Source organism: Scyliorhinus torazame, chromosome 12 (assembly GCF_047496885.1).
Source record: "Scyliorhinus torazame isolate Kashiwa2021f chromosome 12, sScyTor2.1, whole genome shotgun sequence".
NCBI classification, from domain to species: domain Eukaryota; kingdom Metazoa; phylum Chordata; class Chondrichthyes; order Carcharhiniformes; family Scyliorhinidae; genus Scyliorhinus; species Scyliorhinus torazame.
This window is the reverse complement of record NC_092718.1, coordinates 88,644,396-88,664,819: the sequence shown is the minus strand read 5'-3', so window position 1 is coordinate 88,664,819 and position 20,424 is coordinate 88,644,396. Positions and strand designations below refer to the sequence as shown.

Sequence of the window (20,424 nt, the reverse complement as noted above, 5' to 3'; positions counted from 1 at the left end):
ATAAACCACCCATTGACCATGTGAACCCCAAACCTCCCTCCATCCCCTCTCCCTTCAACCCCATCCCAACACTCCCTTCACACCCCGTTTCCACCACTGTGAACCACGCATGTTGCTAATGATACCCCCTCTGCGTCTCCTCAGGAAAGCTCTCCCATAATCGTCAGGAGAGGGCCCAGACTGGCGGAGGTGTGTCAGATTTCACAATCCTCACTTCCTTGGGGGAGCGGGCCTTGGAGGCGACCAGGGTGGTCGAGGACAAGGTGGTCACCCTTGCGGAGGCTGGCAGACGCCGCAGAGGTGAGGAACCTCCAGGCTCCACCTGTAGGACCTGGCAAAGCGTTCCTGACTGAGCTAAAGAACATAGAACAGAGAGAATATAGCACAGAACAGGCCCTTCGGCCCACGATGTCGTGCCGAACCTTTGTCCTAGATTAATCATAGATTATCATTGAATTTACAGTGTAGAAGGAGGCCATTCGGCCCTTTGAGTGTGCAACGGCTCTTGGGAAGAGCACCATACCCAAACTCAACACCTCCACCCAACACCAAGGGCAATTTTGGACATTAAGAGCAATTTATCATGGCCAATCCACCTAACCTGCACATCTTTGGACTGTGGGAGGAAACCGGAGCACCCGGAGGAAACCCACGCAGACACGGGGAGGATGTGCAGACTCCGCACAGACAGTGACCCAAGCCGGAATCGAACCTGGGACCCTGGAGCTGTGAAGCAATTGTGCTATCCACAATGCTACCGTGTTGCCCTTAAGAACAAATAAATCTACATTATATCATTTTTCCGTAATCCATGTACCTATCAAATAGCTGCTTGAAGGTCCCTAATGTTTCCGACTCAACTACTTCCACAGGCAGTGCATTCCATGCCCCCACTACTCTCTGGGTAAAGAACCTACCTCTGATATCCCTCCTATATCTTCCACCTTTCACCTTAAATTTATGTCCCCTTGTAATGGTTTGTTCTACCCGGGGAAAAAGTCTCTGACTGTCGACTCTATCTATTCACCTGATCATCTTATAAACCTCTATCAAGTCGCCCCTCATCCTTCTCCGCTCTAATGAGAAAAGGCCTAGCACCCTCAACCTTTCCTCGTAAGACCTACTCTCCATTCCAGGCAACATCCTGGTAAATCTTCTTTGCCAAAGCTTCCACATCCTTCCTAAAATGAGGCGACCAGAACTGTACACAGTACTCCAAATGTGGCCTTACCAAAGTTTTGTACAGCTGCATCATCACCTCACGGCTCTTAAATTCAATCCCTCTGTTAATGAACGCTAGCACACCATAGGCCTTCTTCACAGCTTTATCCACTTGAGTGGCAACTTTCAAAGATGTATGAACATAGACCCCAAGATCTCTCTGCTCCTCCACCTTGCCAAGAACTCTACCGTTAACCCTGTATTCCGCATTCATATTTGTCCTTCCAAAATGGACAACCTCACACTTTTCAGGGTTAAACTCCATCTGCCACTTCTCAGCCCAACTCTGCATCCTATCTATGTCTCTTTGCAGCCGACAACAACCCTCCTTACTATCCACAACTCCACCAATCTTCGTATCGTCTGCAAATTTACTGACCCACCCTTCAACTCCCTCATCCAAGTCATTAATTAAAATCACAAACAGCAGAGGACCCAGAACTGATCCCTGCGGTACGCCACTGGTAACTGGGATCCAGGCTGAATATTTGCCATCCACCACCACTCTCTGACTTCTATCGGTTAGCCAGTTCGTTATCCAACTGGCCAAATTTCCCACTATCCCATGCCTCCTTACTTTCTGCAGAAGCCTACCATGGGGAACCTTATCAAATGCCTTACTAAAATCCATGTACACTACATCCACTGCTTTACCTTCATCCACATGCTTGGTCACCTCCTCAAAGAATTCAATAAGGCAAGACCTACCCCTCACAAATCCGTGCTGACTATCCCTAATCAAACAGTGTCTTTCCAGATGCTCAGAAATCCTATCCTTCAGTACCCTTTCCATTATTTTGCCTACCACCGAAGTAAGACTAACTGGCCTGTAATTCCCAGGGTTATCCCTAGTCCCTTTTTTGAACAGGGGCATGACATTCGCCACTCTCCAATCCCCTGGTTGACAGTGAGGACGAAAAGATCATTGCCAACGGCTCTGCAATTTCATCTCTTGCTTCCCATAGAATCCTTGGATATATCCAGTCAGGCCTGGGGGACTTGTCTATCCTCAAGTTTTTCAAAATGCCCAACACATCTTCCTTCCTAACAAGTATTTCCTCGAGCTTACCAATCTGTTTCACACTGTCCTCTTCAACAATATCGCCCCTCTCATTTGTAAATACAGAAGAAAAGTACTCATTCAAGACCTCTCTTATCTCTTCAGACTCAATACACAATCTCCCGCTACTGTCCTTGATCGGACCTACCCTCGCTCTAGTCATTCTCATATTTCTCACATATGTGTAAAAGGCCTTGAGGTTTTCCTTGATCCTACCCACCAAAGATTGTTCATGCCCTCTCTTAGCTCTCCTAATCCCTTTCTTCAGTTCCCTCCTGGCTATCTTGTATCCCTCCAATGCCCTGTCTGAACCTTGTTTCCTCAGCCTTACAGAAGTCTCCTTTTTCCTCTTAACAAGACATTCAATCTCTCTTGTCAACCATGGTTCCCTCACTCGACCATCTCTTCCCTGCCTGACAGGGACATACATATCAAGGACACGTAGTACCTGTTCCTTGAACAAGTTCTACATTTCACTTGTGTCCTTCCCTGCCAGCCTATATTCCCAACTTATGCACTTCAATTCTTGTCTGACAACATCGTATTTACCCTTCCCCCAATTGTAAACCTTGCCCTGTTGCATGCACCTATCCCTCTCCATTACTAAAGTGAAAGTCACAGAATTGTGGTCACTATCTCCAAAATGCTCCCCCACTAACAAATCTATCAATCGCCCTGGTTCATTACCAAGTACTAAATCCAATATTGCCCCTCCTCTGGTCGGACAATCTACATACTGTGTTAGAAAAGCTTCCTGGACACACTGCACAAACACCACCCCATCCAAGCTATTTGATCTAAAGAGTTTCAACTCAATATTTGGGAAGTTAAAGTCACCCATGACTACAACCCCTCCCACTGACCACATGTCCATTCTCCCGCCGGTCCCACAGCTGACGGCGCCGGCCCATCCTGGGCGGACACCCTTTCCTTCCTCCCAAGAGACCACCTCGGAGGACAGCTCCGAGAATGCAACATTATAGTCGCAGCACAGCTTTCATCCCCACCATCCATCAGCGCTGATACACACACCTCGGTGGGATATGTTAGCGGTTAGGCTTCTGGGGCACAATCTGGTGAGCACCATACTGCTGATGATACACATCAGGTGGAGGAAGGAACCCCGGTTGATGAGGTTCGACAGGACATGTCCTGCTCTCGGATGGGCATGGCCGAGGTGCTGCGGAGGTTGTCCCAGTTGCAGGTAGGCATTGCTGAGGCACTGCAGAGCACGTCCCAGTCACTGAGGAGCATCGCTGAGGGCGGCGACACGATGGTGCAGACCATGGGGAACCACCAGGGCTGGCAGAGCCATATTGTACAGGGACAACCGGGGTTCGAACCAGCTGCCCTCCGTCCCAAGGTGAAGCCCCAGGGCCCGATGCGCACTGAGTGGGTGCTGACCATCCTATGGAGTGGCGGCGGTGCCCACCAGCTCCGCCGTGTTCCACCCCTCCAATGAGGCTGCGTCTCACAGTCAGCACATTTAACAGGACAGCACGGCTGTACTTGTGCCATCGACAAGTGCACCGAGGCACTCCAGCCTCAGAGCCCCAGAGGACGCCCGCCAGGGGCATTGAAGACCACGGGACGTGGGTCACTGTCTGTGTGGAGTCTGCACATTCTCCCCGTGTGTGCGTGGGTTTCCTCCGGGTGCTCCAGTTTCCTCCCACAGTCCAAAGATGTGCAGGTTAGGTGGATTGGCCATGATAAATTGCCCTTAGTGTCCAAAATTGCCCTTAGTGTTGGGTGGAGTTACTGGATTATGGGGATAGGGTGGAGGTGTTGACCTTGGGTGGGGTGCTCTTTCCAAGAGCCGGTGCAGACTCAATGGGCCGAATGGCCTCCTTCTGCACTGCAAATTCTATGATAATCTATGATAATCTATGAGATGTGTCTCATCCCCTGAGTGTTCTGATGTTGGCAACTGTGTGTGTGGTATTGTCTCCCGCAGTGTTCAAGCATAGTGTCCATGCATCAAGGTGTGATTGGGGTGCTTGGCAATGACGCCCACATGCTACATCGCCTGCCAACCACCCACGAGAATCCATTTGGGATATGTGAAGTGCTCACTTAACCACAATTGCCAATTCCCTATTAGCAATAGCCTTCAACACATGTCCAGAGGCCTAGGCAGTCAGGGGGGTTATGGGCAGTCGTTGGGTTGACGGGCAGGGACAAGGGATGTCCCCGGAATGGTAAACAATCCAGGAGTTTGGCATGGTGACCGGTATGGTTTGCGGGCCACGTTTCCATACCTCGACAACGTCACCATCTGCGGCCACGACCAGCAGGACCACGATGCCAACCTCTGCAAATTTCTCCATACCGCCAATCTCCTTAACCTGACCTATAATAAGTAGAAATGTGCATTCAGAACCGATCGTCTAGCCACCCTCGGCTACGTAGTGCACGATGGAGTCAGAGGCCCCGATCCCGAACGCATGCACCCACTCAGGGAGTTTCTCCTCCCACACTGCTCCAAGGCCTTGAAATGTTGTCTGGGGTTTTTTGCATATTGCGCCCAGTGGGTCCCCAATTATGCAGACAAGGCCCGCCCACTAATCCAATCCATGGTTTTCCCCCTGTCGGCAGAGGCCTCTGTATTCATGCCACATTTTGAACTGAGTTTTCACCAGTTCTGTATTCACTTCTCTTGTCCCAGATTTGTTAACTGTGCCAGAAAGGAAGAGGAGCAGAACCTTGTAGCCTTCCAGCAGCAAGGAAAAATTTATTACAGGAGCTGCAAGCCTATTCCTCCTCGGTGTGAGCTGCTGGTCTGGTACGGTGATGAATATGCAAAGGAACTCGGCATCAAATGGACGACAATGTGGACGGCAAAACAAGAATCAAAATGTAAGGATTCTGGGGCGTCATTCTCCGACCCCCCGCCGGGTCGGAGAATCGCCGGGGGCTGCCGTGAATCCCGCCCCCGCTGGTTGCCGAAGTCTCCGGCACTGGATATTCGGCGGGGGCGGGAATCGGGCCGCGCTGATTGGCGGGCCCCCCCGCTCGATTCTCCGGCCCAGATGGGCCGAAGTCCCGTTGATAAATTGCCTGTCCCGCCGGCGTGGATTAAACCACCTTTTGAACGGCGGGACAAGGCGGTGTGGGCGGGCTCCGGGGTCCTGGGGGGGGGGGGGGGCGATTTGGCCCGCGATTGGGGCCCACCGATCCGCGGGCGGGCCTGTGCTGTGGGGGCACTCTTTCCCTTCCGCCTCCGCCACGGTCTCCACCATGGCGGAGGCGGAAGAGACTCCCTCCACTGCGCATGCGCGGGAAACTGACAGCGGCCGCTGATGCTCCCGCGCATGTGCCGCCCGGGGATGTAATTTCCGCGCCAGCTGGCGGGGCAACAAAGGCCGTTTCCGCCAGCTGGCGGGGCGGAAATTCCTCCGGCGCCGGCCTAGCCTCTCAATGTTGGGGCTCGGCCCCCAAAGATGCAGAGCATTCCGCACCTTTGGGGTGGCACGATGCCCGTCTGATTGGCGCCGTTTTGGGCGCCAGTCGGCGGACATCGCGCCGTTTCGGGAGAATTTCACCCCTGACCAGGACTGGGAACTTTAGTGAAAGTTTTTTTGTGTCCTGTAAGAATATCAATGTGATAAAATGTCTCTTCTTGACGTGTTGATAAATTGAAGTCTGTTGGATTAATGTTGCAGCCGTACAGTAGATACAAAATAGATTGGAGGACAGGAAGCAGACAGTAATGCTGAATGGAATGGCTGTTCACCAAGCTTGAGCCAATTACACGTGTTTCACCCAGTGGACAGTGTTTAGACTCCTGACCGTTTTGATACAAATCAATGACCAGGACGTGGGTAAAGGGAGCATCATATCAATGTTTACAGCTGGCACAAAGCTTGAAAATAAAGTAAATAGTGAAGAGGAGGAAAAAAGTTCTCAGGAAGATGTAGATAGAGTGGTGCAATGGAAAGACACAGAGTAGATTAAATTTCAGGCAAAGAACTGTGAGGAGGCGCAATAGAAATGAAATGGTACAATGTGCAAGAGGATGGAGGAACAGAGACCTGGGATGGAATTCTCCGGTCCACTGCATCCGTTGTCTGGTGCCGCACGCCCCCGCCACAGCGGGCTCCTGCTTCCCGCAGCTGGCCAATGGGGTTTCCCATTGTGGGCACCCCCATGCCGACGGGAAATCTGCAGGCGTGAGTGCGCTGCCGGCGAAACGGAGGATCCAGAATGGAATTAGAAATGGGAGTCTTCACTTGTGTGTAAAGAGGCTAAAATCTTTCTCCTTAGTGTCTGAAGGTCAAGAAGAGATTTAATTGTGATATTCAAAGTTATTTGAGGTTGTGATCGAGTAATTCAGGAGAAACTATATCTACAGATCAGCTGTTTGTTAACCAGAGGTTAAGATAATGAACTGAATGTGACTTTTGTGTTATGATAGGGTTAAGAAAGTAGTTGAAATCTTAAGATTCACCGTAATTTTATGTTTGGTTCATTGGGTTTCTGCATCTCTATCTGGATGTTAGGTGAGGCAGTGTAGTTACCCGTTGTACTCCTGGATTGGGAAAAGAGCATTTTAGCAAGAGTTCCTTTCCTGATCCCAAAACAGTGAGTTGTTGCTATGTCAATTCTCAGTTGGAAGCAGAAGTCAGTCTGAAAGAGTTTGTATCCACAGTGGCGTAAATCGTCTGGTCCCGTTCACCACAGCAATTGTTGCAGGATGGATGGATAATTTGAGGGACCAGGGAAAAGTCCGCTAACCTCATGTGGGAATTTCCTGTCCTGGGGCAGGAGGTTTTCAGGTTTAGAAAGAATTATCCTGTTAGAATCACATGGGATGTCCCAATTTTCATTAGATCCAATCTGTTGCCTTTAGGAGTGCAATCATTGTTGTTATTTAGTGGTTAGAACAGCTCAGCTGCTACACAGCAAGATCCCAACAACAGCGATAATTGTTTTGACACGAGGAAAACATCCTGCACTTCTTTATATTGAGCCATGGGATTGATGTTGTCCACCTTAATGCACACGCAATGTGCAGTTTAGCACGCTTTGCGAGACTGGACCTCTGACAGTGCTGTACTCCTTCACTGGAGCATTGCATTGTCCTTCTGGATTACACACAAATATCTCTTGAGGGAGACATGAACCCACAAGCTCTGCCTTAGATGTGAGAATGCAAATCCCTGAACCCCTGTGGTGAATGTATTGCATTAATCATTCACCATGTATTTAACTATCACGCTGTTGCCCATGAGGACTCCACCTATGGACCATTGTAAAGTATTACCTGTGATGTATCATGTTGGTGCCTTTGTGGGCACTGCCTCTGGCTCCTCCCCTTGTGGGGAGGTATAAAGAGCAGTAGCCCTGTAGGCGGCTCTCAGTAGCAGAGCAGCTGCAGGCAGGCACTGTTCTAGTCGATTAAAGCCACAGTTTACTTCTATTCCTTGTTTTGTGTGAATTGATGGTCACATCAATTTAATCGACGACAACACCACAATGGAATCGGCCCTCAAACCTGACCGACTGGAATTCGACCCGCAAGCCGCGGAGGTCAAAGGGATTTTTCCGCACTGGCTCCGCTGTTTCGAGGCCTACCTCGCAGCCTCCTCCTCGCCTTCCGTCTCCAACGATCAGAAGCTGAGCCTCCTCCACGCCCGGGTGAGCCATCGAATCTCTGTTCAACTCGAGGAAGCTTCCACCTATGCAGACGCGCTCGCGATGTTGAAGCGCCGATAAGTAAGGCCAGTGAACGAGGTGCACGTGCGGCATCTCCTCACTACGCGTCGCCAATGCCCAGGGGAATCGCTGGAGGAGTACCTATGCAACCTCAAAATCCTTGTGTGAAGTTGCAACTACCAGGCCGTTACAGCCACTCAACATTTGGACCTCGCAGTCCGGGACGCCTACGTGGCTGGAGTCAGATCCAACTACATGAGATAGAGCCTACTCGAGAAGGGTGCCCTAGACCTGGAAGAGACGGTAAAGCTAGCCTCCTCCCTAGAAGTAGTGTTCCAAAGCCTCAACGCGTTCCCGTATGATCATGCGACCCCCTCGTGGACCCCCGACGAAAGAGTACCCAGGCCTGTGCCGCACGGCTGACCCCCCAAAACGGGGGGGGCTACCCTGCTATTTCTGCGGCCAGCATCAGCAACCCAGGCAGCGCTGCCCGGCCCGGAACGCGAACTGCAGCGACTGCGGAAAAAAAGGACATTTTGCTAAGGTTTGCCTGGCCAGGTCCAGACCCTCAAAATCGCAGGCCCGACCCTCAGACTCACAGGCCCGCAGATCCCGCAGTGTAGAGCTTGCCTGCCGGCTCCGCCCCCGGATACGTCATCAACCTTGTGCTGTCCGTGGGGGCAGCCATTTTCAAGCCCACACAACGTGTGCGACTCACGGGGGCCGCCATCTTGGCCATCCTCGCCTATGTGGCCCGCCACATGCCACTCATGGGGACCGCCATCATGGACGCCATCCTCCTCGCTGCCCGAAACGTGCGACCGACAGGTGCCACCATCTTGGCCGCCATCTGCAACGCCGCCCGACACGTGCGACCGACTGGGGCCGCCACCTTGGGACCACCCCAGCACCTCCAACCACGCCAGCTACCCACAACTCAGCGCGGTCACCCTGGACCAGTCGCGATCTAAACACCTCCGGAGCTCCATGATGAGCGTCCGGGTCAATGGACACAAAACCCCTTGCCTGTTCGACTCCGGGAGCACGGAGAGCTTTATTCACCCAGACATGGTAAGACGCTGCTCGCTCCCAATCATCCCGGCACACCAAACCATCTCCCTCGCTTCTGGATCGCTCGTGGTGCAGATCCGGGGGTGCACTACCGCAACCCTAGCAATACAGGGCGCCGAATACGCCGATTTTAAGCTATCTGTACTCCCTGACCTCTGCGCTCCTCTCCTGTTGGGACTGGATTTCCAGTGTAACCTCAAGAGCCTAACTCTGAAATTTGGCGGGCCCCTACCCCCACTCACCGTATGTTCACTTGTGATACTAAAGGTCGACCCTCCCCCGCTCTTCGCTGACCTCACCGCCGACTGTAAGCCAGTCGCCACCAGAAACAGGCGGTATAGCATTCAGGACAGGATTTTATCAGGCCGAGGTCCAACGACTCTTGCTGGAGGGGATCATTGAGGCCAGCAGTAGCCCCTGGAAAGCGCAGGTGGTGGTCGTCAGGACCGGGGAAAAGAACCGGATGGCTGTAGATTACAGCCAAACCATAAACCGGTACACGCACCTTGATGCGAACCCCCTTCCCTGGATCGCAGACATGGTTAACCAGATAGCGCACTACCAGGTGTTTTCCACGGTGGATCTGAAGTCTGCGTACCACCAGCTCCCGGGACTGCCACTACACGGCCTTTGAGGCAGACAGCCGACTGCCTCTTCCACTTCCTCCGGGTCCCCTTCGGCATCACAAATGGGGTCTTGGTCTTTCAAAGAACCATGGACCGAATGGTGAACCAGTACGGGCTGCGGCCACGTTTCTGTACTGACAACGTCACCATCTGCGGCCATGATTAGCAGGTCCACGATGCCAACCTCCAGAGATTTCTCCAGACCACCCAAACCCTTAACCTCACTTACAACAAGGAGAAATGCATTTTCCGCACAACCAGGCTAACCATCCTTGGCTACGTCGTGGAAAACGAAGTTCTCGGACCCGACCCTGACCGTATGCGCACCCTCCTGCATCAAGGCGGACATCACGAAAGCCGCAATGCGCGTGGTGGACGAGTCCGTCCCCTTCCAGGTGGAGAGCGACGCATCAGAGGTCACCCTCGCCGTTCCCTCAAACAGGCAGGCCAGTAGCATTGTTTTCACGCACCCTCACCGCCTCTGAAATTCGACACGCCTCGGTCGAAAAAGAAGCCCAACCCATCGTGGAAGCCGTGCGGCACTGGAGGCACTACCTCGCTGGTAGGAGGTTTACCCTCGTCACCGACCAACGATCGGTAGCCTTCATGTTCGATAATACGCAGCGGGCAAAATCCAGTACGACAAGATCTTGAGGTGGAGGATCGAACTCTCTGCCTATAATAACGATATAGTATATCGCCCTGGGAAGCTCAACGAGCCCCCAGCTGCCCTGTCCCGAGGCACATGCGCCAGCGCGCAAGAGGACCGACTCCGGGCTATCCACGCTGACCTCTGCCACCCAGGGGTCACCCGACTTCTCCAATAGATCAAGACCCGCAACCTGCCCTACTCCACTGAGGAGGTCAGAGCTATGATCAGGGACTACCCGATCTGCAAGCCGCACTTCTATCGTCCGGATAAGGCCCACATGGTAAAGGCATCCGGGCACTTTGAGCGCCTCAGTATCGATTTCAAAGGGCCCCTCCCCTCCACCAACCGCAACACATATTTCCTCAACGTCATTGACGAATTCTCCCGCTTCCTCTTTGCAATCCCCTGCCCCGACATGACCGCTGCCACCGTCATTAAAGCCCTACATAGTATCGTCACCCTGTTTGGTTTCCCCACGTATGTTCACAGTGACTGGGGCTCATCATTCATGAGCGACGAACTGCGGCAATACCTGCTCAGTAAGGGCATTGCCTCGAGCAGGACTACCAGTTATAACCCCCCGGGGAAAAGGGCAGGTGGAGAGGGAGAGCGCGACAGTCTGGAAGACCGTCCTCCTGGCCCTACGGTCTAGGAATCTCCCAGTTTCCCACTGGCAGGAGGTCCTCCCCGACGCGCTCCACTCCATTAGGTCCCTCCTTTGCACGGCCACAAACAAGACTCCTCATGACCGCCTGTTTGTTTTCACCAGGAAATCCACCTCTGGGGCCTCGCTTCTGCCCTGGCTGAAGACACCGGAGCCCGTCCTACTCCGCAAACACATCAGGAGCCATAAGTCCGACCCCCTGGTTGAGAGGGTCCAGCTCCTACACACCAACCCCCAGTGCGCATACATAGAACACCCCTCCGGGACCTAGCGCCCGCAGGCTCCACTACCACCGCCAACCCAACTTACCTCACCCAACCTACGCTGACCAGCGCCCCCGCCCCTACATGGCACCCGCACCCCCTCCCGGCCCCCCCCATTCCCTCTTCACCGACCCACAAGAACGAAGCTCTGGAAGACATGCTCCCGGAGTCCACGTCTGTACCCGCACCGGCAACGTCATTATCCACGCCAGCACGGATGAGTTCGACACCCGGGCCAGCTGCGATACCAGAGCTCCGGCGATCACAGCGCACGATCCGGGTGCCGGACAGGCTGAACTTGTGAACCCTTCACCCCCACCGGACTTCATATTTTAACAGGGGGTGAATGCGGTGAACGTATTGCATTAACCATTCACCATGTATGTAACTGTATCACGCGATTGCCCATGAGGGCTCCACCTATGGACCATTGTAAGGTATTACCTGTGATGTATCATGTTGGTGCCTTTGAGGGCTCCGCCCCTGGCTCCTCCCCTTGAGGGGAGGTATAAAGAGCAGTCGCCCTTTCGGCGGCTCTCAGTAGCAGAGCAGTCGCAGGCAGACACTGTTCTAGTCGATTAAAGCCACAGTTTACTTCTACTCCTTGTTTTGTGTGAATTGATGGTTGCATCAACCCCCCACCCCAATCTCCACACATTCCTGAATTTATCTCCAAAAGAAACTTATCGATGTTTCATCACACTGACAATTGTCCTTCTTTCTTCAGCAGGGGAACAAGATGAGTGCCATCCTTGCCCTCATTGCAGTGTTGGATTTACCACTGCAGGTTTCCTTCACAAACACATCAGAAGACATCCAGAATCCTCAGAACATATTCCAACAGGACAAAACTCTCCTTCCAGCAATGGTCATCAAACTGAGCAGGGATCGTTCACACAATCTGCACAGGAGAGGGAATTTATAAAATCAAATTGCCTTCACCAGCACCAGAGGATCCACACAGGAGAGAAACTGTTTCAGTGTCCTGAATGTGGGAAGAGTTTCAAACGGACTGGGAGCCTCCATGTTCACCAGAGGATCCACACAGGAGAGAGACCCTATAAATGTCCTGAATGTGGGAGGAGTTTCACAGACTCAGGGAGCCTCCATAGACACCAGAGGATCCACACAGGAGAGAGACCCTATAAATGTCCTGAATGTGGGAGGAGTTTCACAGACTCAGGGAACCTCCATAGACACCAGAGGATCCACACAGGAGAGAAACCCTATAAATGTCCTGAATGTGGGAGGAGTTTCACACAGGCTGGGAGCCTCCATGTTCACCAGAGGATCCACACAGGAGAGAAACCCTATAAATGTCCTGAATGTGGGAGGAGTTTCACACTGGCTGGAGACCTCCATGTTCACCAGAGGATCCACACAGGAGAGAAACCCTATAAATGTCCTGAATGTGGGAGGAGTTTCACACAGGCTGGGCACCTCCATGTTCACCAGAGGATCCACACAGGAGAGAAACCCTATAAATGTCCTGAATGTGGGAGGAGTTTCACACGGGCTGGGAGCCTCCATGTTCACCAGAGGATCCACACAGGAGAGATACCCTATAAATGTCCTGAATGTGGGAGGAGTTTCACAGACTCAGGGCACCTCCATAGACACCAGAGGATCCACACAGGAGAGAAACCCTATAAATGTCCTGAATGTGGAGAGAGCTTTGTTCACAGATATCAGTTGAAAGCTCACACTTGTTATGAAAGCTGCCATCAGTGTGGGAAAGTCTTCAAAGATTCAGCAGCTTTCAAAATGCACCTGAGAAAATGTTTTGAAACCTAATGAAGGCAAGTGTAAATAATTTATAGTTTTATTCATTTTGAATATGTTTTCATATTTGGACCTTATCCCAAACATTACTATTATTTAAATTGCCAACCGTTTATTCTTTATGATGATTTTGTGTGGATAATGCTGGAATATTAGGTGATTTCCAGTGAGGGTGCAACATTTGGGACTCTGTTGTTGCAGCCTGTCTGAAATTGTGTTGTCAGTTTGAGCTTTTTAAATGTTCCCTCTGATATAAACTGCAGCACCTGCAGAACGTGTTAAATTTCCAAGAATCTTTATCCTACCGAACTGTCATAACCTCTTCATTCTGATGGTGAAAGGTCACTGGGGTGGATGCTGTCTTGCTGCAGTCAGGTGATATCTGTGTTGGTAAAGGTGTCAATCACTAAATATATGGTAACAAATGTAGCCACTGAAAATGTAACTACTTTCTTGCTACAAGTGTTGAAAACTCCCGTGTTGTGGACTGTGGTCCCAGTTACTTTGTTCAAACACCTCCCCACATGAACTTTTCAATATTTAATCATGACATGATCAATAAAATTCTGTTGTTGCTGTTTTGAAAGTTGAAGAAATTGTTAATAAAATTTTAAGCAGAAGCTGAGTTTGACAATTGAAAAGTTGAGGTCAGCGCAACATCGAGGGCCGAAGGGCCTGTACTGCGCTGTAATGTTCGATGTTCTAATGTGTTGAAATGTATAATTTATTTAACTCAAGTTTGTTTGGTCAAAATGTGCTTTAATTTGTATTAATCTATTGTATTTCAATTATTTTGAAATCTTTAATTTGTGTCTATATTTGTCCAAATAAAACCTGTGTTGATGTTCATAGTTATTGAAATGTTATGACATTTTGTGACCTGATTGTCAGTGAGTTATTGATTTGACACGAATGGGCCGTAATTCCCAACAAGCATCGGAAAGTGATGACTGATATTGCAAAACTTTAACATTCACTTACCTGCTCTTGAAAACTGCACTGAAGCCTCCAAACTGTGGGGCAACATGGAGTCTGCATCGGAAGAGTCTTCGCAGTCCCCAGAGTAGTCTAGTTCCAGTAGATTCAAGGAGACCATGTGTCCTTTACTGTACCAGCTGCTGTAAAGCAGCAAAGTTTAAAGCGGCCGGTGGAATCAACCGGCCTTGAGAGAGAGTGGAGAGAGTGAGTGTGTGAAAGAGGGAAAGTGACTGTGTGTGAGGGGGAGAGTAAGTATGAGAATGAGTGTGTAAGAGGTAAAGAGTGCGTGCTTGGGAGAGTGAGAAAGGGAGCTTCATTGTGAGAGCGTGTGAAAGAGACACACTCATGTTCACTTTACCCCTCACTCTCTCCATCTCACCCTCCCGGCTCTCACACTCATTCTCTCATACACTCCATCACTCACTATTCTTACACTCAAATCACTTTCCCCCTCACAAATTCAGTCTCCCTTTCTCTCACACGCACTCATTTTTTGTCACACACTGACTCCGTGTCACACGCTCACTTTCCCCCTCTCACATTCTTGTCTTTCACCGGGGCGAGCCTCCGATGGGGTCTGGCCCACCAATCGGCGGGCCGGCCTCTTCCCCCCCTCCCCCCCCCCCCCCCCCCCCCCCCCGCGCCTACCTCCTTCCGCGGCTGGCCCCAGAACACCGGTGCCATGTTGGTGAGGGGCCGGCGCATGTAAGAAGTTCCCCGCGCATGGGGCGGCCCAACTGCGCATGCACAGGAATGACCTGCCCCAACTGCGCATGCACAGGAATGACCTGCCCCAACTGCGCTGGCGCGGGTTGGCGCACCCATTGAGTGCCGCGTAAGGAGGCTGTGGCGGCGTGAACCACTCCAGCGCTTGGCCTCCTGTGGGGGCCAGAATAGGTCGTGCCCGGGCCATGTTCGCGCCGTTGTGAAACACGACGGCGTTCACGTCGGCGCGGGCACTTAGTCCCGGGAGCGGAGAATCCCGCTACATGTGTCTGAAAGTGTAAGGAAGTGAGTGCGGAAGAGTGAGAAAAGGAGAGTGTGTGAGAAAGGAAGAGAGTGGTGGATGTGAGAACAGAAACAAGTGAATGTGAGTGAGTCAGAGAGAGTGTGAGAGGGATAGAGTAAGTGTGAGTCTGTATATTAGACTGAGTGGGTGAGCCCGAGGGAGAGAATAAGATTGATGTGAAATTGAGAAAGTGCAGGTAGAGGAGAGAAATGGGAGAGAATGTGAGGAGTGAGAATGGAAACGAGTGAATGTGTGTGTGAGAGTTAGTCCATGAGGGATTGAGTGTGAGGGACAGAGTAATGTGTGAGTGGAAATCGGAGTGACGGAGAGGATGAGGGAGAGATTGAATATGTGAGGGAGTGAATGGGTGAGAGAGTATGAGAAAGGGAGAAAGTAAATGTGAGGGAGAGTGAGAAAGGGAGAGTGAGAGTGAACGTGTGTCTTGAGAGGGAGAGAGTGGAGGAGAAAGGGGCTGTGCACGTGAGAAAGTAAACAGGTGTTTGTGTGAGTATGAGGGATTGAGTTTGTGTGTCAATGAGAGGGAGAGATTGTGTGCATGAGGGGAGTGACTATGAAAGTGGGAGAGTGAGATTGCATACGTGAGAGATTGGGAGAGTGCATGTGAGATAGGGTGAGAGGAAGGGAGAGAGTGAATGTGTGAGCGGGTGAGTGCCAGAAAGGGAATGAGAATCTGTGGGAGAGATAGTGGGCTGGATTCTCCAATTTTGAGACTAAGGGCTGGATTCTCCGTTTGCTGATGCCGGAATCGTCAAACGTGATTGGGCGGAGAATAGCTTCCGCCGGCAAAATCGCAGTAGCCGCTGGTTTGACGCCACATCGGGATGCTCCGGCACCCCAAAAATGGCATAAATGCATCACTCGCACCGTGGAGCTAGTGTACGGGAGGCATATCATTCGCGGGCCTGAAACCATATTCTCCGGGGTCTCCACGATCCACCGCCATTGATGGGCCGAGTTGTGCTCTCAAACGTCGTGAACCTGCCGTTGTGGCTGCTGAGGGAGAGAGAGGAGGTAGGAAATGACGTGGAGTGACTGCGGCTGCTGGCGGGGACACCAGCCGTGATGGGGGGGGGGCTCCTTCCAGGGGAGGGGAGTTGAGTAGCAGGGGTGACCCTCCCATGGGACTGGGGTGGTGACCAGGCACCGTCCGCCATCACAGTGGCCATCTTGCTGCGCACACACTGACCGCCCACCTCAGCCTCTGGTTCTACACCACCCAGGGCAACACTCACTGCAGCCCCCAATGAGGGCAGTGCCAGCCAAAGGTACCCCTGGCAGCATGGTCGGGCTCCAGGACTGGGAGCTGTCGACCCGGACACCGGCCGTGCTGGCTGCGGTGGGGGCAGCCCGCCAGGGCCGGGGGAGAGCAGGGGAGAGGGCAGGCCGAGCAGCAGGGGTGACCCCTCACAGGACCGGGGCGGTTACCGACCGCCACTACGCAGGCCATCGTGCTGTGCACCCAGTTGTCTGACGAGGATTATGCGGGGGGATGGGGACGATGAGCAGGACACGGGGCCCGGGCAGGCAGGGGAGACCGCACAACATTATCACCAGGGTCCACGCGCATGGAACGCCCTGATCACCTCCAGGTTCACCGACGAGGAGGGAGGGAGTGGAGCGATGTGGGGGTGCTGGCCAGGAGCACGGACACCACATCTGTGGACAGCGGGTCTGGTGCATGTGTTGGAGGATGATGACAGCCTGCTCTGCGATGAGCTCTGGTGCTCCACATCGTATGACTCATGCCCACAGTGGCACGTTCCACCTGGGTGATCCCTGCATAGGAGCTGGCCAGTCCATCACACGGTCCCGTCGGATTCCTCGGGTGGGGGTACTGGGTGTGGTCGGGGCAAGTGTTGGGGGGGGGATTGTGGGTGGGGAGCATGGTCCTCCCACAGGGCCTGCACTGGTCCCCCGCCCCACGGCCAGCCCAGCCCCATACCCATCAGACAGAGCACCGAGACAGGTTGTAACGGTGTTAACAGGTGTTTATTGTGCGGAAATATATACACAGTCTTGTGTCCTCGCCCAGTGTTTTTCAAACTTTTTTTCCAGGGACACATTTTTATTGACCGGCCAACCTTCAGGACCCAACCCAGCCGACCTTCGTGACGCACGCCAGCCGACCTTCGCGACCCACGCCAGCCGACCTTCGCGGCCTACGCTGGCCGGCCTGCGCGACCCACTATTTTCTCTTACCTTGTTTGCTGCTGACAAAAGTGGAGGAAATGGTTTTGGGTCCCTTTGGCCCTCGTACACGCTCCTCCAATGGAACCTGTTGGATGAAGGTGAAGCCTTCTGGTGTGGGAAAGTATGGAGTCTCCACATGCCCAAAATTCTGCATTTTTTTCCTGTAAAATGTTATCAAATAAATCCCCTTGTAGAACTTGTAAAGAAAGAAAGAAATAAAAAGAATAAAATTCAAGAACAAAATGAATAAAACCCATCCGAACTTGTAAAACAAAAAGCTGCGTTATTAATAGCCGGCTGTTGCGCGCAGCTTTGTGCGATCGGGAACGCAGCGACGGACGGCTCCGCGACCCTCCCGACACTCACCCGCGACCCACCCGCGGGTGGCGCCCCTAAGTTTGACAATACCTGCCCTAGCCCCTGTAACTCAACTGTGCCCTGCACTAACACTATGACCTAACACTACGCCTAGGCGGTTCCCCAGATGGTAAAGCAGGAGTTGAGGCGGCCAGCTGTGACGCCTGCCCTGCGGCAAGGGTCCCCGTTGGCACGTGTCTCCTGGGGCAACCCGGCCTGGATGGGACCGGCCGCTGCTCGGGTATCTCGGGTGGCATGGTGCTGCCCGCTGCTCACCAGATGCACCAGGGACAGGAGGGGGGAGTGCTTGGTGCTGCGGTGTTCTGGCGCCTCCTCTGCGGAAGTCACTGGCACAGACCGCATCACCTCCTCCTCCTTCGGGGTGCCCGATGGCCCCCGGCCTACTCCATTGATCGGGTGTGCTGGCGGAGCCATCCCGAGGCCTCCCTGCCACCTGGCACTATCAGTCCTGGAGGCCTGCTCTGGTCTCGACCAGGGTCTACGTGCTCGTGGCCATGGAGCACAGGGAGTGGACCATCGCGGTCTGGGACTGCGCCACATAATGCTGCGACTGTGCCACATCAGCCAGTGACTGGGCCACCTTCCTCTGGGACTGCGTCGTCCCATCTAGTATTTGCGCAATGCTGGCCACTGCCTGAACAATGCCGCCGACGTTTCCAGCCATGGCCTGCTGTGACTGGGCCATGCTGAGGTGCGTCGCTGCAACATCCAGGTGGCTCTGGCACATGGCTGCCCGTGAGAGGGCAGCCCTAACCTGGGCCTCGGCTACCTCCTACACAGAATGCCCCAGGCCTTGGACACCCTGATCCATAGCCCCCAATGCCGCCACCTTGGATGCCACCTGTGCGGCGTCGTCCTGGATGATACCAGTCACGCATCATCGGCACCACCCCCTGCTCCTGCAAGCGGATGTACTCCTCCACCTGCGCCCGCAGGTGCTGGATACTCGCTGCCATCCCCTCTTATAGTCCCTGGCTCTGCCTGCTTTCGGGCAGCATGGTAGCATAGTGGTTAGCACAGTTGCTTCACAGCTCCAGGGTCCCAGGTTCGAATCCCGGCTTGGGTCACTGTCTGTCCGGAGTCTACATGTTCTCCCCGCGTCTGCGTGGGTTTCCTCCGGGTGCTCCAATTTCCTCCCACAGTCCAAAGATGTGCAGGTTAGGTGGATTGGCTGTGCTAAATTGCCCCTTAGTGTCCACAAAAGGTTAGGTGGTGTTATGGGGATAGGGTGGAGTTGTAGGCTTGGGTAGGGTGCTCTTTCCAAGGGCTGGTGCAGACTCGATGGGCCGAATGGACTTCTTCTGCACTGTAAATTTTATGATTCTATGATTTGCCATGTGGCCGGGACTGGATGTTCCAAAAGCCCGGGACCTGTCTGGACGGCAGCTGGTTCCTGGGTCCGGTCTGCCCTCCGACCATCCGGCCCCTCGGCTGCTCCTACCTCCACCAGCTGTATCGGACGAAATGTGTGGTGTGCACCAGATAGTGTCCCAGGAGCCTCCTCACTAAAGTGCCCAACTGAGGTGATAGTCTCTGGGATGGTGGAGGGTGTTGGAGACAGCTGTGATGGAATGTCCATGTCCTCCTCCGACCCGGTCTCCGGGGTGTCCTGTGTCCCGGGCGGAGGGCTGGTTTCCACGCTGCTCTCCCCGTCAGTGCTCGGCTGTCTGGGGGGCACTGGCTCTGGCACTGGCTTGGGACTGGAGACTCCAGATGGACCGACCCCATCTCCGGCAAGTCCTATGAGACACAGAACAACATGTATGATCAGACAGCAGGGGGCGGGGGGGGGGGGGGGGGGGGTAAGGGGTGTGTGGGCTGAGGGGGGTGAGGGGTTAGAGGGGTGTGGCTGAGGGGGGTGAGGAGTTAGCGGGGTGTGGCTGAGGGGGGGGTGGGTTGTGCCGGGTGTGGGGCGGATTGTCCACACATGTCTGCTCGGGCATGGTGAGGGGCTGCAGTACTGCTGGTCCCCCTCCGGTTTTCTCCCGCTCCCGGCGGTTGTGCGCGACCTTCTCCTGGGGGGTGGGGGGAAACATACAACGACACCTTTCGGCAACCGACGCGTGCAGCCCAGGGGTTGGGTCGATGGCGGCCTCAGTGGCCAGGGCACCCAGCCATGGCGGCTGGCATGTGGGGCAGGATGGGGGATTTGGCCGTCCCCCGGGGGGGAGGGGCCGGGTTACGGGTGTATGGGGGGGCGGGGTTAGTGCCAGGGGCACGGAGCAGCCAACTCACCCTGGCCGGCCTGAGGAGGTTGAGGAGTCTCTGCTGGCACTGCATGCCGGTCCGGGCGACACTGTTAGAAACAGAGGTTAGAAACAGGAAAGGAGAGGTCACCCTGTTGGGAGTTTTCTATCGGCCTCCTAATAGTTCTAGGGATGTAGAGGAAAGGATGGCGAGGATGATCCTGGATAAGAGCGAAAGTAACAGGGTAGTTATTATGGGAGACTTTAACTTTCCAAATATTGACTGGAGAAGATATAGTTCGAGTACATTAGATGGGTCGTTTTTTGTACAGTGTGTGCAGGAGGGTTTCCTGAAACAATATGTTGACAGGCCAACAAGAGGCGAGGCCACGTTGGATTTGGTTTTGGGTAATGAACCAGGCCAGGTGTTGGATTTGGAGGTAGGAGAGCACTTTGGGGACAGTGACCACAATTCGGTGACGTTTACGTTAATGATGGAAAGGGATAAGTATACACCGCAGGGCAAGAGTTATAGCTGGGGGAAGGGCAATTATGATGCCATTAGACGTGACTTGGGGGGATAGGGTGGAGAAGTAGGCTGCAAGTGTTGGGTACACTGGATAAGTGGAGCTTGTTCAAGGATCAGCTACTGCGTGTTCTTGATAAGT

General features: G+C 53.3%; 1 protein-coding gene across 1 annotated transcript in view; it reads left to right on the top strand.

The window, feature by feature from the left end:
* LOC140387075 (histone-lysine N-methyltransferase PRDM7-like) overlaps positions 1-20,424 on the top strand; it is a 168,911-nt gene that overhangs the window by 16,164 nt on the left and 132,323 nt on the right. Inside the window, exon 6 of the mRNA XM_072470086.1 lies at positions 4,947-5,137. Coding sequence (XP_072326187.1) covers positions 4,947-5,137 — 191 coding nt within the window. The remainder of the gene's footprint in view (positions 1-4,946; positions 5,138-20,424) is intronic.